This window comes from Lathyrus oleraceus, chromosome 6 (genome assembly GCF_024323335.1).
Source record: "Lathyrus oleraceus cultivar Zhongwan6 chromosome 6, CAAS_Psat_ZW6_1.0, whole genome shotgun sequence".
Lineage (NCBI taxonomy): Eukaryota > Viridiplantae > Streptophyta > Magnoliopsida > Fabales > Fabaceae > Lathyrus > Lathyrus oleraceus.
Window position 1 is genome coordinate 1,918,847 of NC_066584.1, and position 15,176 is coordinate 1,934,022.

General features: G+C 36.7%; 1 protein-coding gene and 1 non-coding gene across 2 annotated transcripts; one reads left to right on the plus strand and one right to left on the minus strand.

Moving 5' to 3' along the window:
* Nucleotides 1-299: 299 nt before the first annotated feature.
* Nucleotides 300-2,810, minus strand: LOC127093456 (thaumatin-like protein 1). Its single transcript, XM_051032381.1, has 3 exons — nucleotides 2,634-2,810; nucleotides 1,828-2,524; nucleotides 300-997 (listed from the first exon to the last, which is right to left on the minus strand). The coding sequence occupies exons 1-3, from the start codon at nucleotides 2,704-2,706 to the stop codon at nucleotides 769-771; spliced, it is 999 nt and encodes a 332-aa protein (XP_050888338.1). The 5' UTR covers nucleotides 2,707-2,810; the 3' UTR covers nucleotides 300-768.
* A 4,928-nt stretch (nucleotides 2,811-7,738) lies between these two features.
* On the plus strand, nucleotides 7,739-7,842 carry LOC127099473 (small nucleolar RNA Z279/snoR105/snoR108). The gene has a single exon (XR_007793970.1). It is a non-coding gene; the product is annotated as a small nucleolar RNA Z279/snoR105/snoR108 (small nucleolar RNA).
* Nucleotides 7,843-15,176: the final 7,334 nt, after the last annotated feature.

Below are 15,176 nucleotides of genomic sequence, written 5' to 3' on the forward strand. Positions count from 1 at the left end.
TTTGGTTAAAAATTGAGTGAGGAGTTAAATGTAACTGGTTGGCATAATTGTGGCGTCGGTTATATTTGAGACTTTTAAGTTTTATTTATCTGTTGTACCCTTTCTTGTATTGATGCATATATATATACCCTTTAGATATCTTATGAATGGAGTAATTTGTATATTTTTCATCCTCAATTATTACTCACTCCCATTTTCTCTCTTGCTCTCTCTCTACACTCTATATTCATCGATCTTGTGGTTTCAAATTCCAAGAATGATCACAAATTTTGATATATAATAATATTCAAGATTAGAAGAACAATAAATGAATCCCACCTACCATACAAAGAATTTTCTTATTGTAGCCAAATATTACATTCACTAACCAATAAATGAATCCCACCTACCATACAAAGAATTCAATAATAATATGCCTTGTGATCTATTACACAAAATAAATACATTATAACTAGAATTAAAAAATAAAAGAATAAAAATCAAATCTCCCTAACTAGAATTAATAAATAATAAAAATTATTTTATGACAAAATTTCAAGGGTTGTAGGGTCTCCGGCTTGAAAGTTGAAACGAGTAGTAGGCAAGCAATACCTTGAAATGAGTCATGTCCTAGTCAGTGAAAGCCAAATTCATGGACCATATTTAAAAATTGTCATGCTAAATAGTCAAATTTTTAAAGAGGGTCCCGCATTATGTTCAATGAAGGTGGAGGTGTGGCCATATGGACATGATTTATGGGACCAAGGAATGGAAAAGTCATTATAAGAGTTAGCATAACTGCCAAATGGCTATAGTAATGGTAATAATGTAGGCAATAATTTGTGAATGGAGGAGCACATGGGTGCACATGGCTTGTGAGATTTCATTCTGATCATAACCACCTTCATACACCATTGTGTTTGTGTTGTCGTTGTTAAGCTGAGGTGAGGCAGAGTTGGAATTCGAAGAAGATGATGAACTTTCCTGTTTTGTGTCTTGCCCTTGTGTTGCCTTTTGACTGAAAATACAATACAAAATCTAATCAGAAAAACTACAAAAGAAATGAAAAAGCATTAACTGCTCTAAGAAGAAAAAAAGATTGAACAGTACACATGTAAAATATACGAGTCTCAATGTAATTTGCCTAACGGTTGTGAAATTCAGCACTTTGGTTATTTTGATAACATATTATTGACAGAATGCTGTGTAAGTAACGGTAGTAATTTTTACTATAGAAGTACATATTTAAGCTCACTTAATTATTCAACTAATTAATATTAATAAATATATTTTGTGAGATAAAATCAATTTTCTTTTTGATATATATTTATTGATCTAGAAGTATATAACAACATTACTATGCATTGTTAATTAAATTAAAAGTAATCTAATTAATTATTTTATTTCTTTTCATTGGGTTCATAATTAGTTCTGCCACCATCATTACTCCATCTACCACATTTTGCTTACTAGATTGCTTGCAATTGCAAAAAAATGGTTTCTTTTGGTACATCAAATTTCTCTTGAAACCGACTGCACACCAATTGCTATATTGATTATCTAATGAAAATTAATTTTTTTTTATATAAATAAGATCAAAGATAATAATATTTTAGAGGAAAAAGTGTAATTTTCACCTTCAGTCCCACCTAATATTTCACCTACCCAAAAGTTATAACTATACTTTTTGCTATATTATTCTAGGATTATATACTTTTTTTTCCACTTTTTGCTATATGAATTTTAATCAATTTTCATTTAAATCCTATTATACCTTTTGCTACACAACGGTAAATTTCTGACCGTTACTATTTAGGGAGCAGTAAAAATTGAAAAGACGTAACTAACCTTGTAGTTGGAGAAGAACAAAAGGTGATGGTATAATCTACTGCATTTGCACAAGTGAAAGTACTGGTTTTATCATCATACGCGTAGCTATACGCGCGTGGGCAAGCGTTTTTAAACAACTCAGAGTAAGAAGAAGGTTTGCAAGTATCCGGAGTCCCAAACGCGCCGCTGCAACAATACTCCGGCGAATTAAAAGCCTCACACGCGCTCTTACACGCGACGTTCTCTTTCCCATCCACGCTCATCACACTAAGCTCCGAAGGACACGCGCCGTTGAGATCTTCAATACATCCCGTTGTGGTGCATTTATCGCCGGTGCCACCTTGAGGAGAAACTAACATAGGGACGTTGTAGCCGTCGACGAGACTAACGTCGAAGAAGTCAAGGCCACCGGATCCGTCTAAAGTGAACTCTGCTAATGTTGCCGGTGGCGCGGCTCCGTTACCAGAGCATTCGATTTTGCCGGAACCGCAATCTCCGGTGAGGCAGGAGAATTTTCCGGTGCTGTCTTGAGAGCATAGAGTTCTTCCCCAGAAACGGCCGCCCCAAGAGGTTGGTGCGGTTACGGTGGTTGATTCGCCGGTTTGAAGAACGAAACCGGTGGTCGGAATAGGTGGAACCCCTGCATTTGAAAGAAGTCCCGGCCAAACTGTGTAGTCACATTTGTTGACAAAAGTGAATGTTGTTGAAATTACACCTGCATATATATTGAAATTAAATCATATTAATCAATTTTTAGTAGTATAGTGAAAAATATTAATGCTTTTCTATTGAAGTTAATTTGGTTTAAAATTGTAAATTACTACCTGATATTGATAGATGAATTGTTAGTAAGAATGAAAAAATTGATAGTACTTGGTGGTGGTGGTGGTGATCCATGTATAGATATAGAAAAAACTTATGCTTAAATATGAAGAATGTGAATGAGTATATTGGAGAAAAAGGAGTAGGAGAGAGGGTTTTGAGAATGATGAAATGAGGAGGAGAAAGGTATTTATAGAAAAGTTGGGAGTGAATGGAAAAGGGGATATTTTTATCGGAACTGTTTGGTTGTAACGTGATTTTTTTTTGTCTGTGAGCTCGTGGTGAGACAGCATCTGACCAAAGTAACGTTGAACGTTACTTTTTTTGCTTTTTTTAATTCAGAAAATGACAATTCTAGTATAATGGAGTCCAATCATGAATTGGGAGTGTACTACTCTATGATGGAATTGTTGGCTCAAGGTAAAATAAAATTCGGTTAAATTATAGTATACTCTCTCTAAATGGTTAATATCATACAACATGTGAAAAAATCTTGTTAATTTATTGGTTAAATTACATATTTTCTTCAACTCCTCTGCCATTTTATGAGAAGAACCAAGTGTTTTGTTTACTTTAGCTAGAGCGGTCTCGGCTTTAGTTAGTCTTGTCCAGGTAAGGATTAGAGTTTATTCATACTTCTTCACTCTCTGTATAAGTGATTGCCATACTAGGATACAGGAAAGTTGTTTTCTTCTACAGTTGCTCATATCCTCAAAAGCAAGATGTACATCCCTTTGAGCTTTTCTAGGTACTAGTATCGTTCATGAGAGTATTGACTCGTTCTTAGAGCAATTCCTCTTCTTTTAGAAGACGGCAAAACAAACAAACTTTTTCCTTCTCGGCACCACCAAACGCTAAGACGGTTGAAGCTCGACGTGTATGATATTTAGATCTGATAACTCCTTCTAGTAAATGGCTTCAACCTTACTTGAGAAATATGCGTAATCCTCTTCTGAAATAGAAATTCGAAACTTTCCAACCGTTTGTGGACCAGGATGAGTTAGGAACAAATAGAGCAATGCAAATGATGTCAACATCTAGGACTGACTAGCACGTGACCCCTCATCATGAAGCACTTTATGCTCAAGACTAACGGCGGGACTCCCCAAACCATAAGTAGGGACCGACACATATCATATTCCACTACGACCCAGTCAGGAGAAAGCTTCGCAGTCGGAGCTCTTTCAACGACTGAAACATTAGTAGCGCCTAATGGTAGGGGACGACCCGAGGGGCCCTTTTCATATGTTGCATTGTTTTTTAACATGTAATTGTATATCCACGTCAAGAGTAGATAAGTTAGAAAGTAAATCATTAAAGGAGCGTTCTAGAAAAAAAAATTCTCCGTGCTACTCACTAAAAATGATATGTCTAGCCTCTTTTGAGTCAACGTCCATTAGCAAGCGCAACTCTATGTATCATTTCCTTGATTTCTTCAACACCACATCATAAGGGGTAGCCTGTCGACCAAACCCAACCCAGAAAGAAGGATGCCAAATGATTTTTTTGATAAATCTCATCATGAGAGCAATTAATAAAATATTAAGAGCGTCAACCTCAAGGTTGTTGAAAGGAAGGAGAAAACCTATAAAAGAAAATAGGCATTCATAAAGAGGAATGATACACCCATCATATTTACTTCATATCCTCTGATCTTCCCTAGGGGAATCACCCCTCAATCTGAAGAAGATCTCACCTCAACAAGGCATGGTCCAATCTTCCCTCATCCATAAAGGAGGAGGCGATATCCAATGCCCCTTAATCCACTCACACTGTCGAGTTGTTCTCCATCGCCTTTCAGATTCTTGTTGGACAATTCTCCATTATAAATGGTAACTCATAAAATGAAATAAATATGAATAACATCTCAAAGCATATTTAAAGATAAATTTGACATCCCTGTCAAAGTACATCTAGGGGAATAAGGTTCATCAAAATACAAAACAGAAAGACTAGAGATCCTATAACCATCTTGAAGGAGAAGAGCGATCCAAAACGCAGCGAAATTTAAAATTTCTCCTTTAGTGATCCTTACGAATGGGCATGATCAATGATAGAATCGTTACCTCTTGTGGTGATTGTAACCTTTGATGCAGATCTACAGAGCGATCACGAACGTTGAACGATGACAACGCCTCTACTCAGTCCACACGAACGGATTCCTTCAATCTCAGTGCTAGCTGCTACGAATGAAGGCTTTGAGTGTGTGTGTGTGTGTGTGTGTGTGTGAGAGAGAGAGAGAGAGAGAGAACGAAATTGCAACTGCACAAATGCTTCTACACAGGGGTTCTATTTATAGAACCACTCGTGTGGGTTGCAAGCTAAAAAGCCCACTCAAGTGTATGTGGTCCATATCTTATAATATACCAAAATCACTTAAGCGTGTGGTATCTTACCATATTTCGTATTCTACTTAAGTACATTGTACCTTACGATGTTCTACAATTCACTTAAGTGCGCCGTACATTACGGTATTCCTTAGTTACTCTATCTTTCATCAATCCGTCCTTTTTTATGTGTGACCCTGTAGGTTTTCGCGGCATTGTCAATTATATTAAATCATGTATTTAACATAATAAACAGTGAGCGGTATCTAGCAACACATCACTATTATCCAAGACACGAAAATGTCATGTGATCTGACAAATCCTTTTGTGATAATACTTATGTGTACAATTACCCTTTTGCCCTTATGTCTATATTGAACACAAGGCATAGACCGTGTCATCCTTGTCCAATTCAATATTGGGCCCATAGACATTTATCCTGTTACGCAAGATGGACAAATTCTATCTAGGTCACTCATGTTCCTTAGCATGCTTCGTGGAGTACCCATCAACTGTCTTTATGGTCATCCAGTTACGGATAATGTTTGATCAGCAATAAGACGCTCGACTCTACATCTAGGGTCCATAGTGGTTTCAGGTCGAAGGGTGGTATACACCATTATCACCATGAGAATAACTTATGACACTATGCATAACATTCTATATAGTATTCTCATAGCGGGTCAATCCAGTATAAATATTACTCTTAATATTCATACTTATGTTTAAGACTTGATAACTCCTTATCCATGATCCATGAGATGTGATCATCAATCTATATACATAATAGTCTTATAATACTTTAATGTTATCCCACTTGACAATAAAGCTCGATTATAGATACTTTAAGAATAGTGTCCTTATGTTTAATGTGATCTCATGATTAAGTCACACTTGATACATTAAACGGACTATCTATTCTAGAGGCTTTATTAGACAAATATAATAAAGAAAAAACCTTTTATTATTAATAAATAATTCGATACAAGTACCAAAAGTATTGGCCTCTAGGACTTACATCAACACATCTTCCTCTAAAAATCAAAATGAAGAAAGCAAGAATAGTAGAGAATGAGGTATGCATGTTAACTAGAATAAACAAATTTAATGGGCCCCACATTGCAGATTTTCTCGAAAACTGCAACATGTTGCACTGATTTAAATTATCTTCTATTCTTAACATCTTAGTGACGTCCTGTCAAAACTCTTCACTTGCTTGATTAACACCCGACATAAGTGTGTGCACGACGAAGCCCTCATTCTACAGAATAGAAATAAGAACAACTATTTTGGGCCTTCTATCAGGCCCGTGACAAAAGGCCCAAGAACGAACTATAAGTAGAAAGTCGTACGTAATAGGTAGACATTCACTTTGATCAAAAGTAGACGATTTCGTCCTCCAACGCATCAATCACTGTCCAATTCATTCAGACTAGTGTCCACATAGCACGCCACATCACGCGTGAAATGTTTCAACTACTCTTGATAAATAAGGGAAAACATATTATTTTAGGTATTCAAATTTATTCTCACTCACACGTTACTTCTCATTTATTTTACTGGCGTGGGAAGTATTGCTCCCCCATAGTGATTATTTTATTATGCCCGGAATGGAACTTTGATACTATTATTAGTATATCACATTTTTAGTATTTTTAAGTATTTGATATGGTAATATTAGTTTAGAATGCAGTTAAACAATATAAAAGGTTCTAGTTAATAGTTTGAAAGTAATAGCAGCAACCAGCAACTAGTGTGGGACTTTGAAGCAAACTTGCAGTATGTGAAAGTCTTTAGTGAATCTTAATGTTAATAAAACAGTATAGAAATATGCAGCAACTTTAGATTATTTAAGTTATCTTATAGTTTACTACCATTTAGTTTGACAAATATTAGAGAAATATGCATCAATTTCAACAGTTACATAAATTAACACACTTGTTATATAAATGTTTATCCACAAATATACTTAAATTGACTCAACTTTATAGAAACAAAAGTGTGCTTGAATTTCAATTAAAACTTGTTATGTATGTAGCTTCTCCGAATCCTATCAGCTACTTGCAGTTGCCAGCAACTGTGTAACCTTTCCGGCATAAATACCAAATGGATAATAAAAAGTGAGTCTTATTTGACAACTTTTTCAATATTGACTCGTTTCAGACCAATATATGGATATGCTCTATATCATATCATCGATTATTATTATTATTTTATGTTTAGTGTTAGACTTGTAAACACCAACTTTTGACATTTTTTTCACAATTGTTTAATGTTTTGTTCTGGCAGTTGAGTAGCTGAGTCTACTGTTCAAGTTATAGTTTCAACTTCCCACTTTCTGGTTAGAATGATTCGTACTATTATTGTTGCATTGTTTCATGAGTTTCTGGTGCAATAACAATTTTCATAGGAATTAGATACTTTCGAAGAAACTAAGTCACACAAGAAAACAACCACTGATATACATATTGTTCTAACAGTTGAGTTGGAAAACTGAGCATAAGCAGAAAAATTGATTCATTGATTCATCCTGTTATAGATGCTTTGAAGCTTAATTTAATTCAGTAGTTTGCATTTGGAATATTAGGTGAAGTAGATAGATTACATTAGGCCAAATCTGGTTCATAATTTGCAGCCAAAGTATTGGGAAATTTTGAAGATAATATGCTTGAGGTTATGTTACAGTCCCACATCAAATAATTTGGTAATATTGGAATAATTGGGCGCTATAAGATCAAAAGATTAAGTTCAAATACAACCATGATCCTTCAGGCAGAAATGGGAAATGAGGAGTGGTCGAGTCTCGCACTTATAATGTGAGTTGGGTGTTCGCCCCAAGCCTGGTTACGACAATTGGGCACTCTCAATTAATCAATCTGATCCCTAAATGCTTAGCCTTGAAGGGTTAAACAAGTTAATTTATTTTTAATATTTTGTATAGTTTTATTAGAGCAGTATGGTATATTTAAAATGTTGATTAATATTGGGTATAGTTTAACTAAAACAGTATAGTATATTTAAAATGTTGATTAATATTGGGTATAGTTTAATTAAAACAGTGTAGTATATTTAAAATGTTGATTAATATTGGGTATAGTTTTATTAGAATAATATAGTATATTTAAAATGTTGATTAATAATGGGTATAGTTTTATTAGAGTAATATCTTCAAACAATTGCAAGGAAAAATTGGTTTGATTTTGTTTCGAACCTTTTATTTCAAAAGTAGTGTTAAAATGAGCATATCGAACCTTTTATTTCAAAAGTAGTGTTAAAAAAATGAGCATATTGAGGTTATATTTGGGGTCTTTTTAATTTGGGGTCTATGACCATATAGAAGACACATTGAGGTGAACTCATAGAGCCTAACTTATAGATTTTATCTTCAAACACACGGGGTTTGTAGCGGCAATAACAAGGGAAATATTTCTTTGACTTATCAGTTTTTCCAGAGAGTACGGAAACAAACCAAAAAAAGTATGAACATTACTTGAGATAGAAAAAAGAATTGATATTTAGGAAATCCAGATAGTAGCTTTTTCTTTCTCCATTGGTGGTTTGGGGATATAAGCGCCATTATCAGGAAGAGTATGAGCAGTGACATCAGCAGCAGGTGAGATTGGAAGTTGTTTCGTCAGAACGTAGGAAGAAGCCATTATTCTAAAGTTTGAAGAAGAAACTGAAGATGAAGATTATAAAAGATAAGAGTTTTAAAGGTTATGAGAAAAAGAAGTAGCGAAAGAGAAAAACACGAGAGGAAGGTGCATATATATCCGTGGAAGAATTTTTTTTAGTTTCCCTCTAAAAATTTGGACAAATGACATTTCAATTCTAATAGTTCGCGTTTTGATTTTTGGAGTATAATTGAATTAAATGATTTTTTTTAATGTGAGTTAATTTTGTGATCCACAATGGTTTAGGAAATTGAAATCATGATAGCTGAGTGCACACAGGTTCATTGAAGTGACCGATTGGTGAAAATGATCATGATGACGATGACATATGCAAACTACTATGAACAATGTCAGAGAGGTTACAAAAAATACCACCTTTCTTCCATATTGTAAAAATGATCGAAAGTTATATTTTTTGGGGGTCATCTATTAGCCTATGATTTTCGACACTGCACTGAAATCCATGGAGCATAGTTTGGAAGAATTCCATGAACAGATCCATATGATTAGAATCACTATCTCTTCAAAACATGTTCAGAATCTCGAAAAGGTTTGTAATGGGTTAGTCTTTCGACATGAAAGTACGATATAAAGGTGGTGGATTCGACTCGCCTATCACGTTTTGGGACTTTGTATATTTTTTTAGAGTCCGAAGATTAGGTGATCTAGAGATGTTTCGACACTACACTACAAGATTCGACAAACAAGCTCTTCAACAAAGATAGTTAGAGATTGTAAAGACGATTTCAATATTGCACAACAGTTTGGAGGCAATTCAAAGTCCAAAGACACGCGAGAACACATCAGAAGACAGAAGTCCATGTAATAAGATACGTGCCGAGTCTTGGGGTAGTAACCGTTATCGACTGCCATTAATGTATTTAGTATATAAGTTGATTTTAGTTATGTAATCGAGGTTCACAAATTTTATCATTATTCTCTATAGAACTTGAGTGTCCAAGTCACATAAAAAAATAGTTTGTGAGAAAACACACATGAATATGCGTTCTTTTTATAATTCTTTAATCAAAGCATTTATTTTATTACTTTTATCATTTTCTTTGTTTATTTGATTTCGTCGAACGATTCCGCATTGTTCTTGTTGTAAATATTAGATTGTAAATAGTAATTATTTCTATTAGTAATGAGGCCCATTAGTCAAAGCCCATTAGGTCTTCTATTCTCTCTTATTTAAAGCATGTAGATGTAACATGTAAGAATCACTTTTAATATATCAGTAAAATATTTTATAACATGGTATCAAGAGCTCCCGATTTTGGGGGATTCGCTTCCGCCTAAACCCTAGCCTCCTTGTAGCGGAGTTTTTTTTACTGCAGTTTGTTGTTGTTTTTGGGTGTTTGGGTCATTGTTGTTTTGCGTGCTTCTTGTTTTTGTTCACTCATCTTTGAAACCCTAACCCATCCTGTTTCTTGGTTTGTTTTCTCTCGATTGTCCTTTCAATGGCTGAGATTATTAACGATCAACCACCTCCACCTCCACCTCCACCTCCACCTCCCACAAATCCACCAGCCCCATTTAATGCTAAGGATTTTGTCGTTCAAAAAGGTTATTGGCTTACCGGCAAAAATTATTTTCAATGGTCTCAGTTCATCAGACACACTCTTAAATGTTGCGACATGTTTGATCATATTGAAGGAAATCCTCCTCTGGTTACTGCTCCTAACTTCCCTTCCTGGGATAAAGATGATTCTGCTATTATTACTTGGCTTTGGAACTCCATATCTCCATAAATTAGTAGAAATTGCATGTATCTCTCAAGTGCAAAGGCAGTTTGGGAGTATCTTCGTCGCAGTTATTCCATGAAACAAGATATGTCTGCTTGTTATGATTTAAAGAGGAAAATCTTCAACACTAAGCAGGGAAATCTTTCGATCACTGAGTATTTTGGAGTTCTTAATGGTTTTTGGATTGAGTTGGATCAGTATCAGAATTTAAAGATGGAGTGCAGCAAGGATACTGCCACCTTGAATACTGTTGTTGAGCGGGATAGGATCTTTGATTTCCTAGCAGGCCTTAATGCTGAATTTGACCCTATTCGGGTGCAGATTTTGGGTAAGGAAAAATTTCCTGATCTTAATGAAGTTTTTTACACTGTCCGTAGTGAGGAAACCCGTCGTCAAGCTATGCTTCATGAACAGCCCCCGAATGTGTCAGCATTAGTAGCTAGCAAAACAACAAGACAAGGACCACCACCATCATCATCCAAGAATGTTCATGACAAATTCTATTGTGAGCATTGTAACCGATCAGGGCATACAAAGGATAGGTGTTTCAAACTTCATGGGAGGGAGCAGGTTCTTAGCCGAGGTGGCGGTTCTCGCAACATGCACCAGTATCAGGCACATGTTGCTACACATGTCCAGGATACTGAAAGCTTTGAAAAGAGGGGAACTGATCTTTCCTCCTTCAGTCAGAATGATGTGGAACGGTTGAAATCTATGCTTGACTCCATGAGTAAGCCTTCTGGTTCTGGGTCTCTAGCAGTTACTGGTAAGAGTTTGTGTTCCCGATCTCTTACTGTTTGTGGTAATATTCCTAAGAAAGCGTGGATTCTTGACTCTGGTGCTACTAATCATATGACATTTGATTCCACATTATTATGCTCTTATACCACACCTTCGAGTATTCCTTATATCACTGTTGCTGATGGCTCTAATGCTTGTGTTGTTGGCACTGGAAATATTGACTTGCAACCTCCATTCCAGTTGCAATTTGTGCTTCATGTTCCCACACTTTCCCACAATTTAATTTCCATCCATAAGCTTACCCGTGATCTGAATTGTAAAGTAATTTTTTCTATGTCCCATTGTGTTTTTCAGGACCTTACCACGGGGCAGACGATTGGAATTGCTAAGGAAAAGGAAGGGTTATACTACTTCTCTGATGACCATCCAAAGGTGTTGTCCTCCTGTTTCCAGTCTCAGTCTTCCTCTTCAGCCTCACAAATTTGGCTTCAGCACAAGCGTCTCGGTCATCCTCCATTTTATATAATTAAGTCTATGTTCCCGCCGTTGTTCTTACACCATTCTGTTGAGTCTTTTAAGTGTGATGTTTGTTGTAACACCCCGATAAAATAAGATAATTATTTAATTTAAGTTAATAATATATTTATTAATTTAATTAAATAATTGGAATATTTTTATTGGAATTATTATTATTGGATTATTTTATCATTATTATTATTGGAATAAAAGTTGAAATTAGAAAAGGTCCCATTTGGTAAAAGGGTTATTTTCACGTGAAAAGGAAAAAGGGACAGAAAAGTGGAAAAAGGGCAAAGAGAGCCAGAGAACAAGGGTTGAAGAGAGGAAGAGCTTGAAGCTTAAAGATTCGCCGGATTAACTCAGGTAAGGGGGATTTATCGTCGATTAATGGGTATTATGGGATAACATGTAGTGGGTAGTGATAAACCATTGTTTTGACTCTGATTAGAATAATGTATGCTGAGATTTGTGAAAATATTGGATGAACGAAATATGGGTTTAATTGGAGAAATTCGTAGGAATTAGATGTAATAATGTTAGCAATTGTGAAATCGAATAAGGTATGATTCGTGTTAGATGATATGAATGATTAATGTGAAAAATTGGATTGTGGGAGGTTGGAATTGGGAGATCTCGTAGCAGAGAAAACCATAGCAGATCTGGAAATCTGGTTTCTGGTCATACGCGTATGGCATTAGGCAATACGCGTATGAGATGGTCTGGTACGCGTATGGCACTAGGCAATACGCGTATGGATGAGGAAGATGATATTTTGAACGTGGTTTGGCCTCTGTTGGTACGTGTATGGGGAAGTGGTACGCGTAGCATACGCGTATGAGACAGGTGATACGCGTATGGGATTGGCTGAGAAATGGGCCATACGCGTATGGGACTAGGCAATACGCGTATGGGCAGGATTGTGATCTTTCTGTGCTGTTGTTGTGCAGTTTTTGGTTGTTCAGCTGAGTAATGTAATTTAGCTGATGTATGATAGAGTAGGGATCATTTCCCGTTGTTTTGAGTAGTATAGGTATTAGTAGAGTGTGCTAATGCTGTGATTGATTATGTGGTATGACCTAATATGATTATGTGGTAAATATGTTGATGATGTCTGATGGTATGCATAATGTTGTGAATGTGTATATCATGTATGAAATTATGAATGGACTGTTTATGGCTTAGAGTGTGAGCATATGTCCATTGTGGATGATTGTTGATGTTTGCATGACTAAGTGATCTAGCTTGCATATTGTGGCCTTTATGGTGGTAGCTAATTCCCATGGTGAGGAATTAGTGAGTTAGTATTGTGGATTGTTGTTGATGTTTGCATGCTAGGTGATTAGCGTGCATATCATAGCCCTTGGGGTGGTAGCTAATTCCCATGGTGAGGAATTAATGAGTGAGTCACTAAGTCTCAAATGAGTGGGACTAGTGAGCTTGGTAGCCGTACCTGGATTTGGTCGGTGAGGTTGAACTATATGTTCATGAATAGTCGGTACCGCATGCATGGAGTCTCATTGCATAATTATATGTATGTATGGCGTATAATATGAATGGATGTATTCCAATATTATACGTGTGTTTTATGGTTATGTTGAGTTTGAGTATGATGATGATGATGATTATGAGTTGATATGGCCGTTGCTGAATATGTGTGATCTGATTAGGGTGATGATATGTGTTAAATTACTTAGCATTACATGATATTTTATAATGCTTATTATATCGATTGAGGAACTCACCCTTACAACTATTTTTCAGGTAACGAGCAGTGATTGAGTAGAAGCTAGTCCTTGGAGTCTAGTGTAGTTCCTTAGTGGGTCATGCTCTGGTAGATGTAACATCGGGACGGGATGTTTTACCTTGTTGAATAATTTTACATGTAATGTGTTACATGTTTTGCACGATTGATTTGATTTCTATCCGCTGCGTATTATGCAAATGTTTTATTTTGATTAAATAAATGAGCATGACAGGATATTTTGGAAAATGGTGTGAAGTGTCATGTGTGACACCCTTGAATTGCATATTTACTCTGATTTATGTTTTGTTATTTTAATTAAATATTGGGGTATTTTAGAAGGGTGTTACATTAGTGGTATCAGAGCATAGTCGGTCGAGTCGAGTCGTAATTATTCTGTTTCCCCTGTACGGGATAGGTGTTGTGTAACCCTATCAGTACTTATTGTTTAGCTTGTTGGGTTTTCAGAATAGAGATGGCTGGAAGAGGTAGAGATGATGCTGCGATTGCTGAGGCTCTGGGTATGCTAGCTGGAGTACTTGGGGGAAATCTGAATGTTGTGGGAATGGGAGCTGCTCGTCAACTGAGTGAGTTCCAGAAGAACAATCCTCCAATGTTCAAGGGAGCATACGATCCAGATGGCGCTCAGAAGTGGTTGAAGGAGATCGAGAGAATCTTCCGAGTGACTGAGTGTGCCGATAACCAGAAGGTCAGGTTCGGTACGCATATGCTGTCAGAAGAAGCAGATGATTGGTGGGTTGCTACCCGCACTGAGTTGGAATCTGCTGGGAATGCTGAAATCACGTGGGCAGTGTTCAGAGAGAGATTCCTGAGGAAGTACTTTCCAGAGGATGTCAGAGGAAAGAAAGAGATAGAGTTCTTGGAATTGAAGCAGGGCAATCGGTCTGTTACTGAGTATGCTGCTAAGTTCACAGAGCTGTCGAAGTATTACACTCCCTATAACGAGGCTACTGGGGAATTTTCAAAGTGTGTGAAGTTTGAGAACGGGTTACGTTCCGAGATCAAGCAGGCTATTGGGTATCAGCGGATCAGAGTGTTCTCTGACTTGGTTGACTGTTGCAGGATTTTTGAACAGGATACCAAGGCCAGAGCGGAGAGCTATCAACAAAGGGTTGATAGGAAAGGCAAGAATCAGAGTGATCGTGGGAAACCGTATGCAGCTGGCAAAGGTTTCCAGAGACAAAGTGGGATGAAGAGGCCTAGTGGGGGAGACTCCAGTGCCCCTGCTAAGTGTTACAGATGTGGTCAGGCTGGACATCGTATCCATGAGTGTACCAGTAATGAGAAGAAGTGTTTCAAGTGTGGAAAAGGTGGTCATTTGGCTGCAGAGTGCCGGTTGAAGACTGTGACTTGTTTCAACTATGGAGAAGTGGGTCATATCAGTCCACAGTGTCCTAAGCCGAAGAGAGAGAACCAGTCGGGAGGCAAGGTCTTTGCTTTATCGGGTTCTGAGACTTCTGCAGATGATCGTTTGATCCGAGGTACGTGTTATATTAATGGCTTTCCTCTTGTAGCTATTATTGACACAGGTGCGACTCATTCCTTTATATCTTTGGATTGTGTTGTGAAACTTAAACTAGAGATATCTGAGATGCATGGAAGTATGGTGATTGATACTCCTGCGAAGGGTTCAGTGACTACTACTTCAGTTTGTTTAAATTGTCCTTTGAGTATTTTTGGTAGAGACTTTGGGATGGACCTAGTGTGTCTCCCACTAGTGCAGATTGATGTTATCCTGGGTATGAACTGGTTGGTGTTTAACCGAGTCTATATCAAT

What these genes read in the sequence shown, in the direction of transcription:
- LOC127093456 (XM_051032381.1), bottom strand. Translation starts at nt 2,706, where the DNA reads ATGGATCACCACCACCACCACCAAGTACTATCAATTTTTTCATTCTTA. An exon ending in AATTCATCTATCAATATCAG is followed by an intron (nt 2,525 to 2,633) that starts GTAGTAATTTAC and finishes ATATATATGCAG; the next exon opens with GTGTAATTTCAACAACATTC. An exon ending in TGTTCTTCTCCAACTACAAG is followed by an intron (nt 998 to 1,827) that starts GTTAGTTACGTC and finishes TTGTATTTTCAG; the next exon opens with TCAAAAGGCAACACAAGGGC.